Source organism: Anastrepha obliqua, chromosome 1 (assembly GCF_027943255.1).
Source record: "Anastrepha obliqua isolate idAnaObli1 chromosome 1, idAnaObli1_1.0, whole genome shotgun sequence".
Taxonomy (NCBI): Eukaryota; Metazoa; Arthropoda; class Insecta; order Diptera; family Tephritidae; genus Anastrepha; species Anastrepha obliqua.
Genome location: NC_072892.1, coordinates 105,492,321 through 105,516,272, shown reverse-complemented (window position 1 = coordinate 105,516,272; position 23,952 = coordinate 105,492,321). Strand labels below are relative to the sequence as shown.

General features: G+C 37.4%; 2 protein-coding genes across 2 annotated transcripts in view; one reads left to right on the top strand and one right to left on the bottom strand.

The window, feature by feature from the left end:
• The first annotated feature begins 1,614 nt into the window (after positions 1 to 1,614).
• Positions 1,615 to 4,935, top strand: LOC129235634 (cyclin-dependent kinase 2). Its single transcript, XM_054869580.1, has 6 exons — positions 1,615 to 1,901; positions 2,521 to 2,716; positions 3,944 to 4,054; positions 4,124 to 4,285; positions 4,343 to 4,540; positions 4,603 to 4,935. The coding sequence occupies exons 1-6, from the start codon at positions 1,777 to 1,779 to the stop codon at positions 4,717 to 4,719; spliced, it is 909 nt and encodes a 302-aa protein (XP_054725555.1). The 5' UTR covers positions 1,615 to 1,776; the 3' UTR covers positions 4,720 to 4,935.
• A 32-nt stretch (positions 4,936 to 4,967) lies between these two features.
• LOC129236394 (uncharacterized) overlaps positions 4,968 to 23,952 on the bottom strand; it is a 38,410-nt gene continuing 19,425 nt past the window's right edge. Inside the window, exons 4-5 of the mRNA XM_054870764.1 lie at positions 6,039 to 6,118; positions 4,968 to 5,967 (exon numbers count right to left, since the gene is read on the bottom strand). Coding sequence (XP_054726739.1) covers positions 4,968 to 5,967; positions 6,039 to 6,118 — 1,080 coding nt within the window. The remainder of the gene's footprint in view (positions 5,968 to 6,038; positions 6,119 to 23,952) is intronic.

Sequence of the window (23,952 nt, the reverse complement as noted above, 5' to 3'; positions counted from 1 at the left end):
ATAAAATGTTGCAAGTATCGAGGTAAAAATTTTCTGATGTCGCAAGTACTGAGCACGCAATGAAAAAAGAGTGTCACAAGTTTTGAGGTGTCCAAGTATCGAGTTTCTACTGCATGTACATATACATATATACACGCTTTTTTACTGTTTACGCAGAGGTAACCTCTCTTTAATATCTTATAATTGGCGATACAAAATTTTATATTTTGTTTTTGTCACTTCATTATTGTGCTAAACATTAAACGCGCATTAGCACTTTCGAAAATTCCCTTTTTCGAAATGTATTCAGGGTATCGCATTTACTTACGTTCATAATCATATAATCGTTGCTGTATAGGTGTATCAAAATGTTTCAATGCATACTTTCAGGCGCTAAGCTTCAAAGGCAATGGAATCACATAACATTTTGAGCGATAAACGATAAGGAACGGAACGCTTGTCTTTTATATGCATTAAAGGATTATATACAGTTATAAGGCCGAATAAAGCAAATTTTCCAAAATTGTTTTCTAAGAAAACTTTTGAATTTATTGATCTAAAAATGTGTACACATATTACGTTATCTTTTAACTGTACTTTAAGACTTAGTATTAGTAAAAATGTTTATTTGGAAAAGAGCTACAGCTGATCTCCGGGAGTTGCTCTCAAAAAAGATGTTTTGCGGTGACCACTATATCTCTGAACTGGATCCTCTAAATTAAAAACACTAAAGGAAATTCGTTAAAATAATGTTAAATCTAGTAATTAATCGAAGGGATAGGCAAAATAAATTTCTTTGACAAAATGGAGGTTTCTCAAAAACAAAAAACGATTTTTGACCAAAATATCGGCCATAAATTATTTATAAAAAAACTATTTATCAGTGAGGAAAAAACTTCGATACACACATATAATTACACACATATAATTGGCGCGAACAACCCCTCGGGGTGTTTGGCCGAGCTCCTCCTCCTATTTGGGGTGCAAAAATCTTTGAAAACATGAATGTTACAAAACCGCTCAAAGTATTGTTCCAATTCATCAATTTTTAGAATATTTCAGAGTTGCTTTCAGCATTTAAATGCTATATGCAAGACATATTTAGCATTTAGTTTCATCTATGTAGAGAATTTTATATGGATAATGGTGCATGGCGGCCGCCGTAGCCGAATGGGTTGGTGCGTGATCACCATTCGGAATTCACAGAGAGGTCGTTGGTTCGAATCTCGGTGAAAGCAAAATTAATAAAAACATTTTTCTAATAGCGGTCGGCTCGCGGCAGGCAATGGCAAACCCTTGAGTGTATTTCTGCCATGAAAAAGCTCCTCATAAGAATATCTGCTGTTCGGAGTCGGCTTGAAACTGTAGGTCCCTCCATTTGGGGAACAAAATCAAGGTGCACACCACAAATACGAGGAGGAGCTCGGCCAAACACCTAACAGAAGTGTACGCGCCAATTATTTATTTTTTTTTGGTGCATTTAGATTTCTATATTTATTTAAGACAAATCAGGCAGCACCGTGAAACTCTGCTCTGCTCTTGGCAACGCCACACTACCACCGCGCCACCTAGTGTGGGATTTTATGAGAGAGGCGCGCATTTTTCCGGCACTTTTCTCGTTGTTATTTTCTTATTTGCTTTTTTCCGTTTTCGCTTGATGCTACATTTCTTGTTCTAAGCCAATTATTCTATTAAAATATACAAATAAATCTTTGAAAAATTAACTAAAATACTTTAATTTACTTAATAAATGCCTTTGCATCTGAAAAGTGTGTTCGAGTAGCGGCGGCTGACAGAATGCTCGAGGTGGGCGATTTTAAAAGAATACAAAAAATAGGCGAAGGAACTTATGGCATCGTTTATAAGGCAAAGGATACGAAAACAGGAAAGGATGTGGCACTAAAGAAGATTCGTTTAGAAAGGTGAGTCAGCTAAAGAAGCGCCTATTTCAATGCATACATACATATGTGCATAATTAATTGGTAATTCAGCAATTTATTTTTGGCGTTCAATGGATTTACCGCTGCCGCCAACACCTCTGTTGTTGCGACGCTTATCCTTTGCGTAGGTGTAGAGACAAGAGATAAACACATATACGTCAATTGTCACGCTGCTATAGCGGACGGTGGTAGCAGGTGCGTTGTCCTTGATGAATGTCATTTGCCTCAAGCAAATAAATGCCAGTTGCGGTGTCATGGACATGGGCATGTAGGCATGTTTGTGGCTAGTGTTTATTTCAAAACAACAAGACGAATAAAATTTCGAAAGAAATGTTGCAACCTTACAAAGCCCGTATCCTGCGGATGCTGCGCTTTTATAAAATACTATACGTAGCACCACATGATTCGGCTTTGTCGGGTGGAGAAGACCAACGATATAGCCATATAACTTAATTAATGTGTTATTGATTAAACTGAAATTTTGTATAAATCTTTTATTTTCATGCTGTCATTTTAAATATGGTGAATGGAAAACTGTTGAGTAATAAATAAACTAACGTTGACTGTAAATTATATTAAAGTATTGTAATTTGTATTTCAGTGAAACTGAGGGCGTCCCTTCGACGGCAATACGTGAGATTTCGCTACTCAAAGATTTGACGCACAATAACATCGTGCAGCTGTATGATATTGTGGTGGCGGACTCGAGCTTGTATATGGTGTTTGAATATTTGAATATGGACATGAAGAAGTTAATGGACAAGAAGAAGGATGCCTTTACGCCGAAGCTTATAAAGGTGGGTATTATGAAGTGGTAACAATGCTGACAAAGCGCAAACGAAAGTATTATTCGATTTATTTTAATTTTAAAGGGACGAAAAGTAATAAAAGTAAAAATTTATTAATTTCGATTTTAAACGCAACAAAGTTAACTAAGCGGCCGCCGTAGCCGAATAAAATGGTGCGTAGCTACCATTCGGGAGTGCGTTGGTTCGAATGTCCGTTAATGAAAAAATTATAGAAAACTTTTCTAATAGCGGTCGCTTCTCGGCAGGCAATGGCAAAGCGCCAAGTGTATTTCTGCTAGAAAAAAGCTCCTCATAAAAAAACCATCTACCGTTCGGAATTGGCTTAAAACTGGGTTCCTCTATTTGTATAACAGCATCAAGACGCACGCCACAAATAGGAGGACGAGCTCGGCCAAACACCTGACAGAAGTGTACGCGCCAATTATTTTAAAGGATTAGGGGTAGTCAATATTTTACAAAAATAAAAACATAGCATTAATACATCATGTTTGTACTTGACTTTAGCAAAATTTCAGAAAAACAAAAATTAATAATTGTAAAAGTTTATGTGGAGTCCGTTTCGCCAGAAGTCCCTTGCAGTGATCATCACAAGTCCTTGGAGATTCATCTAAAATCAATCGGACAGGAGAAATTGGTTTTATTAATAGATAATCTTTTGAATGATCGAATCTTTTTTTTTCAAAATTGGCAATATGGCGGCTTCAGAAAATATTTTTCAGATTTTCGATATAAAAACCGACAATTCATTGTTTAAAAAAATCGGTACTTTTGCAAAAAAACATCCTTCGATCAGGCACGAGTTTTTTATGTTTTATTGAAATCTGTCAAGCGCTTTTTAAGTTACAGTGATCACCAGTTCAAAAAACATAGTTTTGAGAAAAACGCATTTAAAATTTTGGTATCGATTCCGGAGTGCCCGCGCGCAATTAACAAAGCAATTGTTGAATAACTCGAAAAGTATTTGTCGAATTCACTTCAAATTTGCACACAATATTTTTAAGATATTATACTTTAAGAAAATGCAAAAAAACAAATGTTTTGGAAACTCTGACTACCCCTAGCCCCTTAAGTAAACGATTTATAACTGTCTATGCCTGTTTGCCCAGAGCCCACTGAAATGTATTCATTAAAATCCCGAGTTATACTATTGCAATAACTTTTTCTTAAAATAGTACTAATATTTTATTTACTTTACTTTTACTCATTCATTTCCAGAGTTATATGCATCAACTTCTTGACGCCATATGTTTTTGCCATACAAATCGAATTCTACATCGAGATCTTAAACCACAAAATTTACTAGTCGATAGTGTGGGCAATATTAAGGTAGCCATCCATCTTTCTTCCTTCTCCTTAAATATTTGATTTACATATAAATTTTATTTTTGCCCACAGTTGGCAGATTTTGGATTGGCACGCGCTTTTAATATGCCAATGCGTGCATATACACACGAAGTTGTCACGCTGTGGTATCGTGCGCCTGAAATACTGCTGGGCACCAAATACTATGCGACGGGTATGGATATCTGGAGTTTAGGTTGCATATTTGCGGAAATGGTTTTTAAGCATTATTCCAAAATTAAACAATTTAAGCTAACTGTCTCCACTTTTTAGATAATGAAGCGCGCACTCTTCCCTGGTGACAGTGAAATTGATCAGTTATATCGGATATTCCGTACCTTAGGTACACCCGACGAAAATACATGGCCGGGTGTAAGTCAATTACCCGATTACAAAGCTAAATTTCCTAGGTGGGAAAAGACCAATGTACCAGATGTTATTTTGAAACATGAAGCGTATGATCTCTTTAAGGTAATTAGTGCATTAAAGACCTTTTATTCGATGAAATGTTACCGGCATTTATGTCATTGCAGAATATGATGCTGTACGAGCCAAATGAACGCATATCAGCTAAAAATGCTATGACACATTCTTACTTCGATGATGTTGAGCATGTGGATGCTGTAGCCCTGCCGGTGGATACACCATAAAAGGGTTTCTATAATTATTTGCATTTATTTAACTAATAGCTAATTTACCATTTAATGTTGCTAGTTATGGAATGTCTTTTAAATGAATGCCAGTCGAGAATTTGTAATATAATTGCCTGCCATTTTTTGTAGGCTTATTTCTGCTGTTATTGTATTTATGTAACTATTTTTAAGGCCTACACAAATATATGCACATTGATTTTCTAGATAAATTAATATACATTTTTTGTTTCGCCTTCTAGTATATATTAAACCCGTTGTAAAACATAATAGGTAAATTTTGTCGTAGGCTGTGATTTGACTCTACGGCGCACAGTTTTTGGCTTATGCTTTATACTCGTCCGCTGGCGCATTCTATTGAGGCGATCGTCTGACATGTAAGTGCCAATTGAATTACGCAGCATTTCCACATTTTTAACATTTTGCTGTTTACTTAGTTGAATATCATCAAATGGATGTCCATCTAGAGTTTGCTCTTCAAGTTCATCGATATTTTCAACTTCCGGTGGTATGATCTCCACTTCCGCAGAATCTTGAACTTTTTGGGAGTCAGACAGAATGGGTTGTTCGTTGATTTGCTCCATCGGTTCATGGCTGGATTCAGTGCTTTCGTTACTCGTTTCCATAGTCGGTGGCTCGATTTGTGGTGTTATTGATGCCGCCTGTCCATCTGGCTCCTCTACTTCCTCCTCTTCCTGCTCTTCTATGTCATCCAGCTGTTGCTGCTGCTGCTGCTCAGTAGGGGCATAAATATTTAAGTACTGTGTTTGCGTTTTTCGTATATTGTAATATTGACCAGTGCTCGGATCGTAAAAGTACAGTGTTTTACGTGGGTCAAATTTGACAGTAAAAGGTTCTTCGTAACCACCATAACCACCAGCTGTCTGATAGGCGTCATTCTCTTCTCCCTCATAAATTGTAGGTGTATGTTTGCGTTTTTTGGTTTGTTTTCGTGTGCTTTTGCTGCGTTTACCCTTCGTCCTTCTGCGGTTGTAGTTACCTACTGGCGAGTCAATAACATTTGTGGCACCAGCGTTGAAGAGATTCACTAACGGATTGGTCATATTCCAGCTAATGCTTGGCACAGGCAGGCGTATATTGCGTACGAAGTTATTCCAATACCGTATAAATGGTCGCTCAGTTGTGGTTAGAGTGGCTTTCTGATAGTGACTTGGCGCTCTGCGCGCCTCTGGTACAAAATAATCGTAATCATAGGCAGTGCCGGCAAGAAGCTGAAGGTCTACGTGGCTAGAAACGATAAGTTGTGTTAATACAGGCTATGTGGTTGTATGCGTGAATCTGTTTAGTTTCAAGTTTACCTGGTACTTCGTGCCGGGGACTTCTTCAAAATTTTTGATGCACCGTAATTGAGGCAAATTGCAATTACCAGGAAATATGTCTGAAAATAGTTGAAATTAATTAGTTCGTACGTTTGAGTGCAAATAAAGCATACTTTAGGGAGTAAAATCTATAAAATGAAACAAAAAATACTGATATGACTTTTTTCAAAAAAAGTACTTTCAGTGCAAAATATTACAATATTACGGCCATTAGGTACATGAGGCCGCTTGAGTTGAACGGCTATCCAACACTGATGCCGTAGAATGTCCAAGTCGCGATTGAAGACAATTTAGCATTTCAACGATATTGCTCTCCATCAGTTTGTCTTATTTCTAAAGATGAGGTGGCACTTGAGGGAATTCATGCTTATCGTTCGCATAGAGTAATTTTCAAAAATTTTATTTTATTTTTATTTTTTTTAAAGCTTACATGATAATAAAATTATAAGTAAACTCAAGCAAACGCAGCGCTAGCAGCAGAGTCTTTCGGCCGGCTGGTGATGTGTGTTGGATCAGATACGACGGAGTAGGTCGGTGTCCTTCAGAAATTTGTAAATTTTTTTAATGTTTTCTTCAGTGGCATCTTTTAAAAGTAGAAGAGCATCTGTGTTGATGCCTTTGAGAAGCAAGTTCTGGGCAGGATACCAGTGGATGATGCACACTGACTGTGGCTTGGCAGAAGAGGCAGGTGTTGGATGTATTGCCTTGTAATAGGTGTACGCTAGTAATTATGGTGTGCCCAATACGGAGTCGTTTTGTACGTTTGGAGTTAATGTTCCAATAATGGTGTTTATAATACGACCATTCACGAAGTAACTTAGTTTGCCTCTGTTCATGAATAAGTCCGTATATGTCGCTAGGTAGGATGACTTCTGATGTGACTGTTGGTGTAATGGAAATGACCTTGGCAATTGTAGTGCCCAGGTATCCACATAATTTTGATGCTACTCCGATGGGTAATTAGTATGTTTTTAACACACTTTTATTAGGTCGGGTTGTATGTATGTATGTATGTATGTATGTATGTATGTATGTACGCATGTATGTAACGGAATCTTTGAGCTTAATTTTCACTGGCTTCTAAAAATCTGATCGATTTGGAATTTTGCACACCTATCAAGGACCGATGACAAAGCAATAATTTGATAAAAGTTTTCCATTATCCTTATTAGGATTGCCAGGAATAATATTTTCTTTTTTTACCTGTGGGCAAAAAGTAAGGTGAATTTGGTTGTAAAATGAAAAAATTTTATTTATTCTTGTAAATCAATTTCATCCCCTTCAAAATAATCCCCTCTCGATGAAATACACTTATGTCAACGATTTTTCCAATCCCCGAAACATGCCAAATAGTCCATTTCCGGTGTAGCCATCAGTATCTTCTTCGATTCAACTTTTATCTCCTCAATCGACTCGAAACGCGTTCCCCGGAGTGGTTTTTTGAGTTTTGGGAATAGCCAAAAGTCACACGGAGCCAAATCAGGCGAATACGGTGGTTGCGGAATGATATGCGTGGAATTTTTGGGGAAATGGTCACGAAGAACGAGTGCAGTGTGAGACGGTGCATTATCGTGATGCAAAAACCAAGAGTTGTTGGCCCATAATTCTGGTTTTTTTTGACGAATTGCTTCACGTAAACGACGCATAACGCTCAAATAATATTCCTTATTAACAGTTTGGCCAGGTGGAAGGAATTCATAGTGCACCACACCACGAAAATCGAAAAAAAATGGCCAATGGAGTGGGGTAGCCGTTTCTCAGGCTCCCTCCACGAAATAAGTTCTTCATCCCGATTACTTCTTTATCACGGCCGATAGCTGCATAGCTTTAGACTCACAGTTGATAAGAAAGGAATTAAATATAACACGAATATATCGAATCATTAATTCACTGACTGCAATGATAACAATAATTTTCATTCATAATAAAAAATAGTTAAAAAAAAAAACTAAAAAACACGCTTTTATTGCCAATCGAACTAAAAAGTAGAAAATAAAAAATAGTTTAAAAAAACTAAAAAACACGCTTTTATTGCCAATCGAACTAAAAAGTATAAAATAAATTTTAATGACAAAGAGACCTATAATGAAATATAGGGATGCTTGATATAGTAAATATTACAATCATTCTATTGGCAACTACCTATGTACAGAGGGTTATGAAAGTGAAGCAAAATGCATCCCACGCTTTTAACTCTAATTTGAATTGCTCTATTTGTTTCTTAATTTTTGTTATAATTCTGTTCTGAGGTAGTTGACTATGACTGATCGTTCGATTTGCTATTACTTCATTATAGGTCCCTTTGTCATTAAAATTTATTTTCTACTTTTTAGTTCGATTGGCAATAAAAGCGTGTTTTTTAGTTTTTTTTAAACTATTTTTTATTAATACTGTCGATGATTTTGCTTGATTTTTTGTGGCTTGGAAGCAGGACAAACTGTCGGATAATATGGCGGTTGTTTCGGCAGTGAAAATAGAGCAGAATGAAAATAGAAGGCCGTACGCGATAACTTCCTAATTTTCCTTTACCACTGCTTCTTACGTGGGATCCTTTTGACCCGTCAGTAAAAACCAATTGCCACCCGTTAAATTTATAGTCTGCGATAGATTCGGAGAACTTGGCCCTGTAAATGGCGTTTGGAGTATTATCTTTCCGTAAATTAACTACGTCGTTGATAAAAGATTTTTTGCTAACCGCCCACGGTGGGTGATTAGTGTACCGCAGAGTGTGTAGTTTAGAGGGCAGTTCCGCATCTTTACCAAATAAGCGGCAGGTGTGTATTGATGAGGGTATTTTAGGTGTACGAGTAGATACGCGTGAGGTTGCAGATTGAAAGTCTTTGCCAATAAGAAGGTTGAGGCTTAGAGTAAGCTTTGGAGTTCACTGTAGGTGCCTTCCTCGACATTGAGGGGGCTTTTAATAATGTCCTCCCGGAGGCAATCACCAGTTCGCTAGGTAAACTAGGAGTTGGAACCGAAATCATAAGGCTTATCCGGTCGTGGCAGAATGGGGTGACACCTCTCTCCGCCGGCAAGTGAACAGAGGCACTCCGCAAGGCGGTGTTCTCTCGCCACTACTCTGGATTGCCGTACTTAACGGTCTGCTGGAGGAGCGGGAGAGGAGGGGCTGTAAGGTGATTGCCTACGCGAATGACGTGGCTTTTATTGTCAGAGGCAAGATACTCTGATGGAACTGATGCAGGGTTATCTGAATCTAGTTATAAATTGGACCGCAAATTGCGGCCTATCGAAAAATCCTCTGAAGACGGAGCTCGTCTTATTTACGAGGAAATACAAAATATCAAGAGTGTTTCTCCCCTCAATAGCGGGCGCTCATCCTTGACAGAGGTCTTACGTGTAAGCCAAACACGGAGGAGAGAATCAGAAAGACAACAGTCTCTTTGTATGGTTGCAGGGGCGCTATCGGCAAAAGATGGGCCTCTCGCCTAAAGTCACTTTTTGGCTTTATAACACGATTATAAAACCAATCTTGCTATACGGAGTCTTTGTCTGGTGGAACTCGCTAGAAAGGATGGTAGCAGTTAAGAAGCTGGAGAGGGTACAAAGGTCTGCCCTCATTGGAATCAGTGGGGCGCTCCGTACCACTCCTACTCTAGCGCTTAACGCTATGCTGAATGTAGCGCCCGTGGACATTGTAGGAAAAACTACCGCTGCACGCGCCGCAATCAGATTAAGGTGTTCGGGCCATAGGCTAGACTTAAGTTACGGACACTCTAGCATTCTTAAAAACTTTGAGTTCATCCCCATGGTGCTGGACCCACGCTAGGTCCGAGCGGATCTTTTTCTACTCACATTCCCTCAAGGGATGAGTGGACGGGGTGCAACATTTGGCGGCAAGGCATGGCAAACATGTTCACGAATGGCTCGAAATTGGACGGAAGGGTTGGTGGGGGAGTATTATGTACGGAGCCTCCCATCAAACTTAAATTTAGGCTCCCGGATCACTGTAGTGTTTTCCAAGCGGAGGTATTCGCAATGAAGGAAGCAGTGGACTGGTTTCTTAAGTCGGTAATTACCGTTAAGGAAGTAAATATTTACTCCGATAGCCAATCGGCAATTAGGGCCTTGGGCACGCTGTTTGTGCGTTCGAGATTGGTCGGGGAATGTCTGGCTTCTCTCTCGATTGCATCCGAATACTTCGTCATCAGGCTCATTTGGGGTCCCGGGCACAGCGGCATAGAGGGAAACTGCTGGGCTGATGAGCTGGCTAGACAGGGAACTTTGGAGACGGTTTCGTCGCGAAATGAGAGAATTGGGGTTCCCCTGAGAACCTGTGGTCTGCTCCTGGAAAGATGGGCCTCGAGTCAACTCAGCGAGCGCGGGGCTAGTGCGCAAACGTGCAAGGTCGCGAGATCCTTCTGGCCACGGGTAGATAGGGGGCGCTCAAGGGAACTCCTAAGGCTAACAAAGCCCCAGCTCTCCAATTTGGAGGGCATCCTTACCGGACATTGTCCGTTAGGTGTTCACGCCGTGGATATAGTCGGTGTAAATATCATAAATTTGGTGAAGTTCATGAGTAGCTTGTTACGGCTAACTACGATCGCAAATCAGCCACCGTCGGCGTCGTCGTAAAATGTATGGTCATCATCGTCTCTAATACCAAGGCTCCTTCTACCTTCTCTTCTCCTTTCTCCTCTTCCATGTATGGCACCACAACGGACGAATTTTTTAATATTGGTCCAAGTGAGCCCTTATCTAGGGCAGCCATTTAACCTAAGCTTTAGATAGAGCCTGAATATTTTTTCCTCCATGTTGTCGTATAGAGACGGAAGGCCCGATTCGGCAAGAATGGCCTTTATGGGCGATGTCGGAAAGGCGCGTATGGATCTGCGCACTGCGGCATGGTAGGATGCAGCAAGCACCTTTAGATTTTGTTTGGCGTGTAATCCATAAACAGCTAGACCATAATTAATGGTAGATAGGATGAGGGCTTTTACCACGTTAATCAGAAAAGTTGAGCTAATTAGCGAGCGTTTGCTTGATAAGTATTAAATAATATTTAACTTAAAATATAGTTTTTCCCTAACATATTTACTGTGCTGTTGGAAGGAATATTTGGGATCGAATATAATACTAAGAAACTTAAGATTATCTGTATTTACAATATTTACGTCATTGAGGGTAAGGGAAGAAGAAGGACACTCCCGTTTTTTACATATATGAAGCATTTTGGTTTTACTAGGACAAATTCAAGGGCCTGAGGATAGAGACCGGGTGGATAAAAGGTGTAGAATTTTGGAAAAGGTTCTCATTACTTCCGCTTGATCCTTGGATTTGGAGAATAGCAATACATTGTCTGCGTATATTTGGTGTAGGATTGTTGGAAACTTGTTCAAAATGGTACTAATTTCGTTAAAGGCTATAATGAACAAAATTACCGATAAAGGGGATCCATGTGGAGTGCCATTATCGAGTGGAAAAATGGGAGAGGGGGTGTTTGATATAAGTACACGTAATTTTCTGTTCGAGAGAAATGATTTTATGAAATTGTACAATTTGGGACTGATCTTCCATTTGTCGAGTTGTTTGAGTACAACCTAAATTCCAATCCGATCAAATGCTTTTTGAAAGTCGAGTGAAAGCAAGGAGATGTGGTTTTTGCTGGAAAGCGCGTTTGAAATAAAATGGTCAAGATGGAATAGGGCATCTGTTGTGCCTTGTCCCTTTTTGAAGGCGACTTGATTCGGGTGGATGAGTTTGTTTGAGTGGGCATACCAGGTTAGTCTGGTAGCGATTATCTTCTCCATTAATTTACCTAGGCAGGCAAGGAGTGAAATTGGGCGATAGCTGTTGACGTCGCAAGGTGATTTTCCGGGTCTTAGGAGAAGAATTACTGCGCTTGTTTTCCATACCTGTGGGTAGTGACCTGTGGTGAGGATATTGTTATAATGCTTGATTGAACGGTGAAGGAGGGAAAGAGGGAGATGCTTAATCATGGGATAGGATATTTTGTAAATACTGGGAGTCTGGCCTTTTGTTGCGGACAGGGCAAGTTTGAGTTCATGGAGAGATATGTCGGCTTCTAAGAGTCTGGCAGAGTAGGAGAGATTAGAAGGAGTGGCATGCGTTTGGGGAATTAGCGAGTGTTTAGAGATAATAAATTCGGGAGGAAAAGTGTGGTCTGAAGAGGCGTTAGAAAAGTGGCTGGCAAATTCTTGAGCTATATCCCAAGGATATAGAAGATTGCCATGAGAGGAATTAAGGGAGTGAATTTGAGAATTGCAAAGTACACCAGTGAGCTTTTTTATGTCAAATGCTGCTGGTGAACTTTTGAAAACAGTGCAGCTTTGCATCCTTAATTACACGACGAAATTGTGCGTTCAATTTTCTGTATTGCATGAGATTTGAAGTGGATCGATTGCGTTTAAAATAGTGCCAAGCGTGTTGCTTGACTTGCCTAAGGGAGGCAATTTCTTTGTTCCACCATAATGATGCTGGTTTTACTGGTTTTGTTGGGGACAGGGGTATGGAGGCGTTGGCCGCACATCGAATCGCTTTATGGAGGTTGGAGGTTTCTAGGTTGATATTGAAGGACAGTGGGAAGGAGTTGGAAGAGGACTCGCAAGCAAGTTCGAATTTGTTCCAATACGCTCTATCTGTTTTAAATTTGATTCTAGGGGGAATGTGTGTGATTTTGATAAGGATAGGGAAGTGATCGCTGCCGTGGAGGTCATCTATGAGGGACCATAATGAGTTGTTGGAGAAGAAGGGAGATGAGACGGTAAGGTCAATATGGGTAAAGGTTGAGTGAGTTGAGAAGTTTGTGGGAGAGCCGTCATTGAGTACAATACAGTCAGAAGTAAGGATTGCGTCTTCTATAGCGCGCCCTCTCTGATTAGAGGAGGTAGAACCCCAGAAGGGGCTCCAAGCATTAAAATCGCCTGCAAAGATAAAGGGTTGAGGAGAGGAGGGTAAAAGGTTGTAAAAATCAGCGGTCGTTATTATATATCTATGGATAGTGAGGAAATATTGGATGGGGTGGGAAATTAGCGGTGGGGTAGGTTACGCTTAACAAGAATAGCGATTCCTTGTTTATTGGTGTTGATGTGGGGAAGGTTATGGAAGTGCCCTACGTAAGTTTTGGGAGTGGGGGTATAGGAATTATGGGCAAGGTGGGCCTCATTTAGAAGTATGACGGAGGGCTTATACGTCTTTATTAGGATTTCAAGTTCTATGTAGTTATTGTTGTACCCGTTTTTATTCCACTGTAATAATGTTAACATAGGATATGTAAGATGTATGTGTGTGTTAATGTGTTATTACTAACTATTAATGTTATGACTTATCTCAATAATTGGTTGTATTTTGTACAGGTAAAGAGTTTTGTACCGGAACAACAATTGGAATTTTTTATATACGAACGGATCTAAAACGAGCACTAACACCACGTTCGCTGTAGTTAACCAACAAGGAATGCTCATTTCTGGAGGTCAGTTACCTGAACACTGCTCGGTGTTCACAGCGGAAGCAATGGCCATATACAAAGCAGCGGATTTCGCACAGTGTAATAAAGGAAAATACTTCAATTGTACGGATAGTATGTCGCCCATTAAAGCCATACAAAACATTTATGGTAGTAGCAAATTGGTTGAAAAATAATAGACCTTTGTATTCGTAACATAAAAAAGATCAACATTATGTGGGTACCGGGCCATAAAGGCATCCTTTTTTATAATTTTTTTTGTTTGTTTTTGAATTTATTTCATTTTATTAATTTCATAAGTAGCTAAACGTCGAGGAACACTCCAATTATAATCATAAGATGTTTTTCCCCGCAGTGTTGCGTATTCAAAAAACACTGAGCGTCATATGAATGTAGTAAAGCGATATTTTATCAATAAAATACACAGCAACATTTTTATATTAATACAATTAAATACAATTCTCATTAATTACACACCAATATCCGTGCCATTTTCATTAATCACTCAATTCACACTCCAGTCCACTTAATATTTAGTTATTTTCATCTAGACGCCTTGAAGATTTTCATAAAACTGATTTCTTTACGCGCAAAAATTCGCATAAGAACCAAAACCGATTGCAATCTAAATCGAACAAATATCAAATAATAAAATAGAAACTAATGCAATACCTTCATATAATAATTTTATTATCATATACCGTTGAAGAGGCTGCAGAATCGAAGATGCGCAACCAAATCGAAATTCATTTGTCCATTCCACTCACATTGGCATAGTGGCGGAACGGCCGCGTACATCTTTCGCCTCACTTGGTTTCTCCAAACAAAAATTTGAATATGAATACAACTATAACAAGGAAAGTTTTGCACAGTCATACCTTTCATACATGCATACGTATGTAGATATATATGTATGTGTACAATATTAAGCGATTTATTTTACTATAAGCTGTCATCTGCATAAATTTCCAACAGCCGGCTGTTGGCTAAGTTAATGAGCGCTTTAAATCAAATTGAAGCTTGAGTGTCGATGGTGTCGGCTTTGAGTTGACCATTGAAGACTGCTGCTCTACACGAATAAATTAAATCGCTTGTCTAACTTTTGTTTTCGTTTATTTGTTTTATGCAAATAATCTACATATGTAACTGTAGTTGCAAGCAGTAATCGCCTAAGTCTAAAATAATGTTTTCGGCAAAAATCACATGCTTTATATTGTCAGCAGACCAATACGAGTGTGTTAGCTAAGAACATTTTAAAAATTATGCTTAGAGAAGCAGGCATTTGACGTAAATACATAATTAAATTTGTAATAGAATTTGGTGGCATACACAAAGTGTCGCAAAATTAGTCATCTAATTTCGTTTTAGAATAACTGTTTTACAAAAAAAAAAAAAACGAAAAAATTACTTTGAATGATGGAAATCTTTATTTTGAGCTTCGCGCGCTGTATGGCTTGTCTGTTTGTATAATGCAGGTGTCTAGCTCACAGGTGTTATATATTCGTCGGGCTCCTTGGTGAGCTTATGGTTTAGTAATGCTTGTTACATATAAATTTATGTATCTCATGTACACAATAATGCACGAAAGACGTCTTCATTTGTCGTCAATCTTGAGTATTTTCTTCCATAATGTAGTCTAATTTTCTTGTTATCTTTGTTGCGGGTCTCTTGTGCGTCTTCCGAAAGTTTTTAATATTACAAAAATGTGTTCCCTCTTCAATAAATACCCTCTTCATGAATCAATAGATTGTGCACTGAGGAGGCCATATAAACCATTTATATTTACAGTGGACTTTAGCACATTCCAACCGAGAAAGTATTATTTTTTTTAGTCAAAGTGGTTTTTCCACTGATTACTTTCTCTCAAACCACATTCCTGCAGACTCCTGCGTACAGTTCCCGCACCACAGATTATACAGAGATTTTAAAGCGATTCTTTAAACAAATCTGTTCTGAATAAACAAATCTCATCTGAATATCACCAAGGCGAATTGAGTATCTAAAGTGGCGCTATTAAAAAACTGTTACTTTATTTTTCGCGATTTTGACAAGTCTGTTGACAGCTCCCTTCGCAATACAAAACAAGCAAAAGGCGGAGATATTACATGTTTGTGAAAATTTAGTGAATGGCTTGGCAATATTGTTTTTTGTGAGACTTAAACTAATCAAACTAATGAAAACGAAGTGCGCTGTGAATTGTGAAAGAACAATTAATATAAAGCCTCCAAATGCAATTTGTTGGCATTTCTATGCGGAAGACGCCATGTGAAGAAAGTACGGTGTGTGCATATACTTTTTTGTGTGTTGGTTGCTTCCATTGCTTTCGCATACTCTTCTTTTACACAAAGAAGTATTTCCCCTTCCTTTTGCTTGTTTATTCATGGGCTCTTACGACACAGCGAATTCGGAAGGCGCAATTGTGTATTCTATCATTCTGGGAATGCCACCTATTCGGGGAGATACATATCTCTTTCCTAGTTCCAACTCTGCATCCAGGTTTTCTCGCTACCTCGCGTGTTGGCATTTGATCTTTTCTAAAGTACAAATAATTAATTTTTAATTATGGTGTTGCATTTTTTCTCCAATAAAAAAGTTTCGTGCATCCGATATATGGGGTGTTTTTTTAGCTGTATGACAACTATGGTTTGACGGTTATCGATAACTGTGGTTTGATGGCTTAGAAACTGTAACATGAATAACATTTCTTTTCAGAAGAAACAACACTCTCAAATTGTGGAAATTTACTTTGAACAAAAAAAAAATTACTTCGCGAACTTCATAGAAATGGCAGCATCATCGGTCTTTATTTCTTTCGAAATAAGGAAGGGGCTGCCCTTACGGTGAGTAGCGAGCCACGGTTTCTGAATAGTTGTCTCCAATAATTGATCAGCTAAACATCGACGGCATTTGGTTCCAACAAGATTAGGTTACATAGGTTAGGTTTAGCAGCCGCATTGCACATAGAAACAGCGATGCCATTTAGACCACGAATTGGGTCCGTTGTGAGCCGCAGGGGCTGGGACACATTTCCCCCTCCAACAAGACTTGCCATGTAACTCGTAGCCGCGGCGGACATATGCCGGATATCACCTTCAAAAAAAAAAAAATTAACAAATGACACGAAATTATCTACCAGATTATAATAAAAAATAGTTTAAGTTCTCAAGCTCTTAACAAACACCCTATATAAAAAAAATTATAAAAAATCAATTGGACTTTTCAGCTATGCTAAATTTGCACTTTATGATACTAACTCATTAATTTAATTCAATAACTACCTAAAGGTGATCAATTAAGAGGAGTTTTTTTCATTTGCGTTTTTTTTACAGATCGCACGCGAGTTGTGGCAAACTGTCATCGTGGATTTGTTGAACAGCGTTTGGCATTTCATCATGGAAAGACTCACACCGCAACAACGTCTACAAATTGTTCAACTGTATTATGAAAATCAGCGTTCTGTGACAAATGTTTTTCGTGCGCTTAGACCGCATTATGGTCAACATAATCGGCCTGCTTTAAACACTATTCGACATACCATCAACAAATTTGAATCCGAATATTCATTGGTGGATAATTCTCGACCGAATAGACCACGTCCAGCAAGAAGCATTGAGAATATAGCGGCAGTAGCAGAGAGTGTACGTGAAAACCGCGATGAATCGATTCGGCATCGTTCTCAGCAACTTGGACTGTCGTATGGAACAACTTGGTCAATTTTACGGAAGGATCTTCATTTAAAAGCATACAAAATACAGCTCGTACAAGAACTAAAGCCAAATGACCTTCCTGCACGTCACCGTTTTGCTGATTGAGCTCTTGAAAAGATTGAAGAAGATCCGCTGTTTTCGAGCAAAATTTTGTTCAGCGATGAGGCGCATTTCTGGCTCAATGGTTACGTCAATAAGCAAAATTGCCGTATTTGGGATGAAGAGCAACCAGAACAGGTTCAAGAGCTACCCTTACACCCAGAGAAAACAACGGTCTGGTGTGGTTTATGGGCTGGTGGAATCATCGGTCCATATTTTTTCAAAAATGATGATGGCCGCAACGTAACTGTGAATGGTGCTCGCTACCGTACTATGATATCGGACTTTTTGCTACCTGAAATTGAATCTAATGATCTCTACGACATTTGGTTTCAACAAGACGGAGCCACTTGCCATACAGCTCGTGAAACAATGATTTTATTGAGAAGTCATTTCGGAGAGCAGCTGATTTCACGTTTAGGACCTGTGAGTTGGCCACCAAGATCTTGTGATATCACACCTTTGGACTTTTTTCTTTGGGGATTCGTGAAGTCCAAGGTCTATGCTGATAAACCAGCTACGATTGAAGCTCTGGAAGCCAACATTACGCGTGTTATTCACGACATACCAGTCGAAATGCTCGAACGAGTGATTGAAAATTGGACCTTCAGAATGGACCACCTTAAGCGTAGTTGCGGCCAACATTTGAATGAAGTCATATTCAAAAAGTAAATGTCAAAGAATGTCCTTTCAAATGATAAATAAAGGTTTTGAACATAATTTACATTTTTGTTTTTTTTAACTATTGAAAAAAGCACCTCATGATTGATCACCCTTTATATAACGGCAAAAAAATATTTCTGTAACTTCCAATTAAAAATCGTGGAATTAGGATAAAACATTTGTGGAATTATTCTAATTTTTGCATAAAATTTGAAAATTGGATATACTCGTTTATGGTAAGACAACAAACCATAACTTTATACAAAAATAATGGGAATTCAAAAAAAAAACACAACAACAAAATATAAATGCAAGTAGTCAAAATTGGTCAAAATGTTGATGCGCCACCCATTTGTCGCGGGGTGAAATCACTTTGATAAGATTTAAATATTTTGTATTTACAGAGTTAATAGTTCCGTAAATGTTACGCAAAACATCATTACTTCAAAATGCTCAAATTAGTGTTGCCAATTTTTTACATAAAATAGGTGGATTTCTTGTGCTTATAAAATATGAAATACGGGCAAGCTTCTCAAACTGTCAAAATCTACATCGAAATTAAAAACAAATTAAAATAAATTGTTAAATAATATTTAATATAATATTATAACTATTAATAAATCATTTTATGCAAAATAAAATATCCATGACTATTTTAAAATCTGAATATAACTTGTAAGCCAAGTCTGTATAACTAAATAGAACCTTGTTTGGAAAAAATCACAAAATTCAGGGGTGAAAATTACCGCGTTACGATTAAAAAGTTTCAACGATTTCTTTATGTCAACTCCTAACGCAATTTTCACTTTAATTATTTAAATAAATACAAACAAAAATAATACTAAAAGCCTGTGCTATTTACTACACTCTGCAACAGTTCTTTCATTTCGCGTCATATGATCACTCGCATAAAACTCTGTGACATAATTTGAACAATACTAACTAAAAAATTGTAGTGCTAAAGTTACAGTTTCTATCAATAATAAATTTACGCCTTCTTCCACTGAAGTGTTGTTTTTTTTTCTATTATTTGGAGGCAAAAAAAGCAACACGAGCAACGATTCAAACGAATGAATCGTTACTTATGGCATTTTCGCGTGTAACTGTTACCTTGCTCTGTACTCTCTACTCAGTATGCTGTAAAAATAGTTATAAGACCAACCCATGATGGAAAGAATAATGAGATGGCGCCTATCGTGGTCCCGTTACTTTGCGCTCAGCAAATTTGACAATGAGTTACGTCGTATTAGCACCAGTATGGCCAGATTACCATTTTCGGAACTTGATTTAGCATTTTTTTATTGTTATTTAGTCTCAGAGTTTTAGTTCTTTCTTCATAACATTTTTCTAGCCTGTTCTAATTAGAATGTAATGTTTATAATTTTGTAAAATATACATTTTTTAAAAAATAGTTCAATAATTCACTCAGTTTTATTTAGCTTTACTTTTTTTCTAACATCTGGTCGCATTGCCCGCGATTGCAATGGTTGTTTGTGTTCTTCTGCTTTCGGCAGTCAAATCTCTCTCTCGCTACTGCAGTGCTGCTCAGCTTTGGATATAAAAACGCACTAAAATACCCATTTAAAGAAAATAAAACACCAAATTTTTATTTAATTACTTAAAGAACTTTGTATGCGTGACAAATTGTCTTTAGAATGTGCGTTTTTTTTTTTTATAAATGTGTTATGCTTATATACAATTTAATTTATGAGTTCTTTTTGTTAAACGAGACTCTTTTATTAAGGAAACGACCTTTTTGCAACATATATTTGAGGTTATGTAACAAGATAAGGTACTCTTTTTGTAAAACTGTCAGTATGGCTTCTTTAGTATTTTCTGGTATTTTGTGGCTTATTTTTACAATGAATATACCTCTTGATGCCCTATGTCCCACTAAGGATTGATGGCCGGGAGAAGCGATTACACCTCTATGGTTTTAATCCGCATTCAGTAAATTCAAACGCCTTTTAAAATGTGTAAAAAGGTTTTCAATTTTAAGAAGAGTTGAGAGAGAGACATTTAAAATTCTTGCATAACCATAAGTAAAAAATTAAATTTACACTTTCAAAATATCAAACTTTTTAAGAACCAACTAATTTTCATTAGCACTAAAATCTTCTCAGAGTGGCCTTTTTTAACCTTCTTTTGTATAATAATACAGTTTTTTAAAAAATTCACAATTTTCCCATTTTGGGTATAAAAAAGCACTAAATTTAAAAGAGAAGAGTGAACTTTTTCATTGCCTCACAACTCTTGCTAACATTTGTCATCGAGGGAGTGTTGACCGTCAATTAAACCGAAACAAAACTAACATGGCAATCGCACTAAGTGCAAAGGAAAACGAATGCGCTTGTATAAGAGTTTATTATTGTATTTACAACTTTAAAAAAATGCATTTACTTGTATGCTAAGGAGTCGTACTATCATACTTAGCTCGTTTCACAGTGCAACACTATGTTACGTGTTGCCTCAAAAAGTTTAAATACTTCTGCTCAAATATGAACGAGACGTTATCAATAAAACGGTCTGCGGATGACATATGGCAAAAATAAATTTTTTGTTTTTTGGTAGGACTGTCATAAGCTTACATGGCAAATTTCAGCGTGATATGTCACATAGTTTGTTTTCTGTGCTACTGTAAACAAGTCAAGCTCGAGTGTGTTCTTCGAATTTAACGATGGAAATTCAAGTTGAACAAGGAATTTGTTTGAAATTTTGTTATTCCAACAAAATTTCGACTTCAGACGCCTTAAAAATGTTGCAGACAACCTATGGGGACTCTGCTCTATCGCGTGCACGTGTTTTCCAGTGGTACAAATCGTTCAAAGAGGGCCGTACATCGGTTGAAAACTTGCCTTATGAACGTCGTCCAGCAACATCAGTAAACGACGAAAACATCGGAAAAGTAAAGGAAATTGTGCTTGAAAATCGCACAAATCGCAAAATCGGTTAACGCTGAATATTATTTAGACGTTTTAAAGCGTTTGCGCGAGAACATTCGTCTTAAAAGCAAGGAATTGTGGGACAACAAGTCATGGTTCTTGCATCATCTCCCTGGAGGAAGCGGCGATTTCATTTTATAATTTTCTATTTATACGCAATTACGTTCTATTTATTTACGTATTTATAATTTTTTGTTGTATTCCATTTATTGTCAGAAATAAAAATAAATATTCAATCCCAAAATTAAAAAAACTAGAATTTTTACTGCGCATTGCTTTTCGTGTTAAATCGACTTAAGCGCTTATTGTTTGTAGCCACATACATACATACATATCAAATAGAAACATAAATGTTTTCAATGGTGCGTGTTAACCTAATTCTTGCATTTCTATTTATATTGAAATTAACGGAGCTATGCACGTTTGTTTATCACAGTTTATTTACATTCTAATCACCCTATATTTCTATGGAACTATGAATGGATATCTTTTATTCAAATTTTGTTTTTAAAATTCATTAATTTTCTCATTGTAGGTAGTCGTCATATTAGCACATTAACCTTATAAGCTTTTTAGATCATGATTTCGAGATACACTCAGCAGTAAAACTCTGCGCCCAAAATGAAAACAATAATTTTAGCCTTACTATTCGAAGCACTGCAAATTTTAAGGTTAAAAAATACGCGTGCATCCAATCGCAGGACGAAAGTTTTTTCAGTGCTACAAGGATTATGTGGATTATGTATATATATAGGAATTAATTGTTTAGTTATCATTCACAAATAAAAGAAATATTTAAGGGTCGGCCATGGTATGGCTTCTTTTAAATTGAATGTTATTTTGCTGTTGACAGTAATTTCACGCTCAAGAAGGAGCGCAAACTCAAGTCTATAAGTATAAGAGGTTTAGGAATCTCATAACCCTCCCTAAGAATTAAACGAAAATGCTCACGGGCATTCTTACAGGCCATTGCAGATTGCGAAGTCATCTGCAAAGAATTGGATATAGTTCACCGACTTTTGTCGTTTCTGCGACCACTCCCCGGACACCCCAATACATCGTCTCCTAGAATTTGGTTCTATGGCGCAGAGAAGATGGAGATATCTTGGTCAATTGGAGCCAAAAGAAAGGCATAGGAGGCCAACCTTTAATAAGAGAACTGAGTTTGGAAGAAGTACTGTGATTAGTTAAGGACACAAAAGACCATGAGCTTGAAGTGCAACCCTCAAATCTGTCTATCTATCTATATATCTAAGTAATCAACATATCGACTACACAAGCCAACACAATTTTTTAACCAACGCTGTTTAAAATACTGAATCCGCATTTGAACTCAGAGTAGCCTCAACTGATTTTTGTTGTAATTGAAGTCATAAATATAAGATCATACGATCTTTTCTAATGTCGTCACAGTATCTCAAACTACAACTCTTCACCTTCTAAATAGATCCCCTTGGATATGAAAAATAATCTTTATTTGTATCTGAAACATCGTCTGTTGGATGTACAGTTGGGCGGGTCGATTTAAAAATCGCTCATTGCTCTGTGAAAATCGTATTATAGGGATCAAAATAAGAAACTTTGCCGAAGGAACCATAACTCTAAAACGAATTCTTATGTCCCCCAATTTGGGTCGAAGTTTTGGCTAGGGGCAAATTTTGAAAAATTCCACTTTGACCCATTTAGAGTGCTCCAACCGAGTCCAAATGTATGACCGACCCCCACTAACTTTGGACGGCCGATCCACCCATGCTAGTGGCACACCCCCTGGAACTCCCCTGGGGGGTTCCCCACACAATCATTTCAAAATATCACCATTTTTGGTCTTTACATGAAAAAATCAGCTAAATGGCTATGTTTTTTCTTTATTTTTATTTATTTATAATAATATTTATTATTTATTTATAATAATATCTATTTTTTCTCTTAAGAAATTTATTTAGTCAGAACATATGTAAATGAAAAGATTAATTTAAGTGAGTTATAGAAAAGAAACTAAAAAGTTCGACCCGAATTGGGGGACATCAGAATTCGTTTTAGAGTTATGGTTCCTTCGGCAAAGTTTCTTATTTTGATCCCTAGAATATGATTTTCACAGAGCAATGGGCGATTTTTTTGCCTCCCCACAAATCGACCCGGCCTAATGTACAGTGTCTGCTTATGTGCTTACTATTACTTAGTCTAAATCTTGGTTCGTTCTGAAAGTCAATCAAAGTTTTTCCACTATTTTTCCTTTGTTCAGCACTATCAGCAAAATGGTTTCTAAAGAAAAGAGGGTAAATATTTTGTCACTGACATAAATTACACAATAAATTTTTTTATTTTGTATTTTAGATGTCAACGCATTAAACTTCAGCAGATGACCACCATTGGAATCAAAAAGAACTTGATTTCTCAGTCTAGCTTAGAAGAAGCGGATAGTTCTGAGTATTTTCTCTGTCAATGCCCTGCCTTTAGTTGGATAAAATCCGAGATTGAATTGAATTTACTTGAAACTCGAACAAGAGGAGCATTACGCGAATATTAGCACCCTAGTAAAGTGAAGAGCTACGAAGTAGATATAAATAAAATCGTATGACAATAAGGATTTTCTATAAAATGGAGCAAAAAAAAATTTACAGAAATTGAGGCTTCGATATGAACTCTATTCACTTTTCAACTGGAGTTAATATAATATTAACTGCTAGCGCTTCTTAACTCCAGCCGTATTGAATGTATGTACATACATAAGTGATTGGAAATGAAGCATAAAATTAGTACACTTACTCGTACACGTACATATATATGCCCCCATTTATTTCGTCAGAAAGTTCGTTTTATTGTGTTTACATTTCTTCATTCATATATCGCACCGAACAACGTCGCTTATTCTGCTAGTAGGTCCATAATAAACTTCGTATTAAAAAGTAGTTATTTTTAAATATTCAACAATAAAACACAATTGCGTGGCGACAGAGTGACACGCAAACGAGTGCATTGACACCAAGCCAAATGCCAACAACGGCCAACAGCATTGGCGAAAACGGCCGCGCGCATGT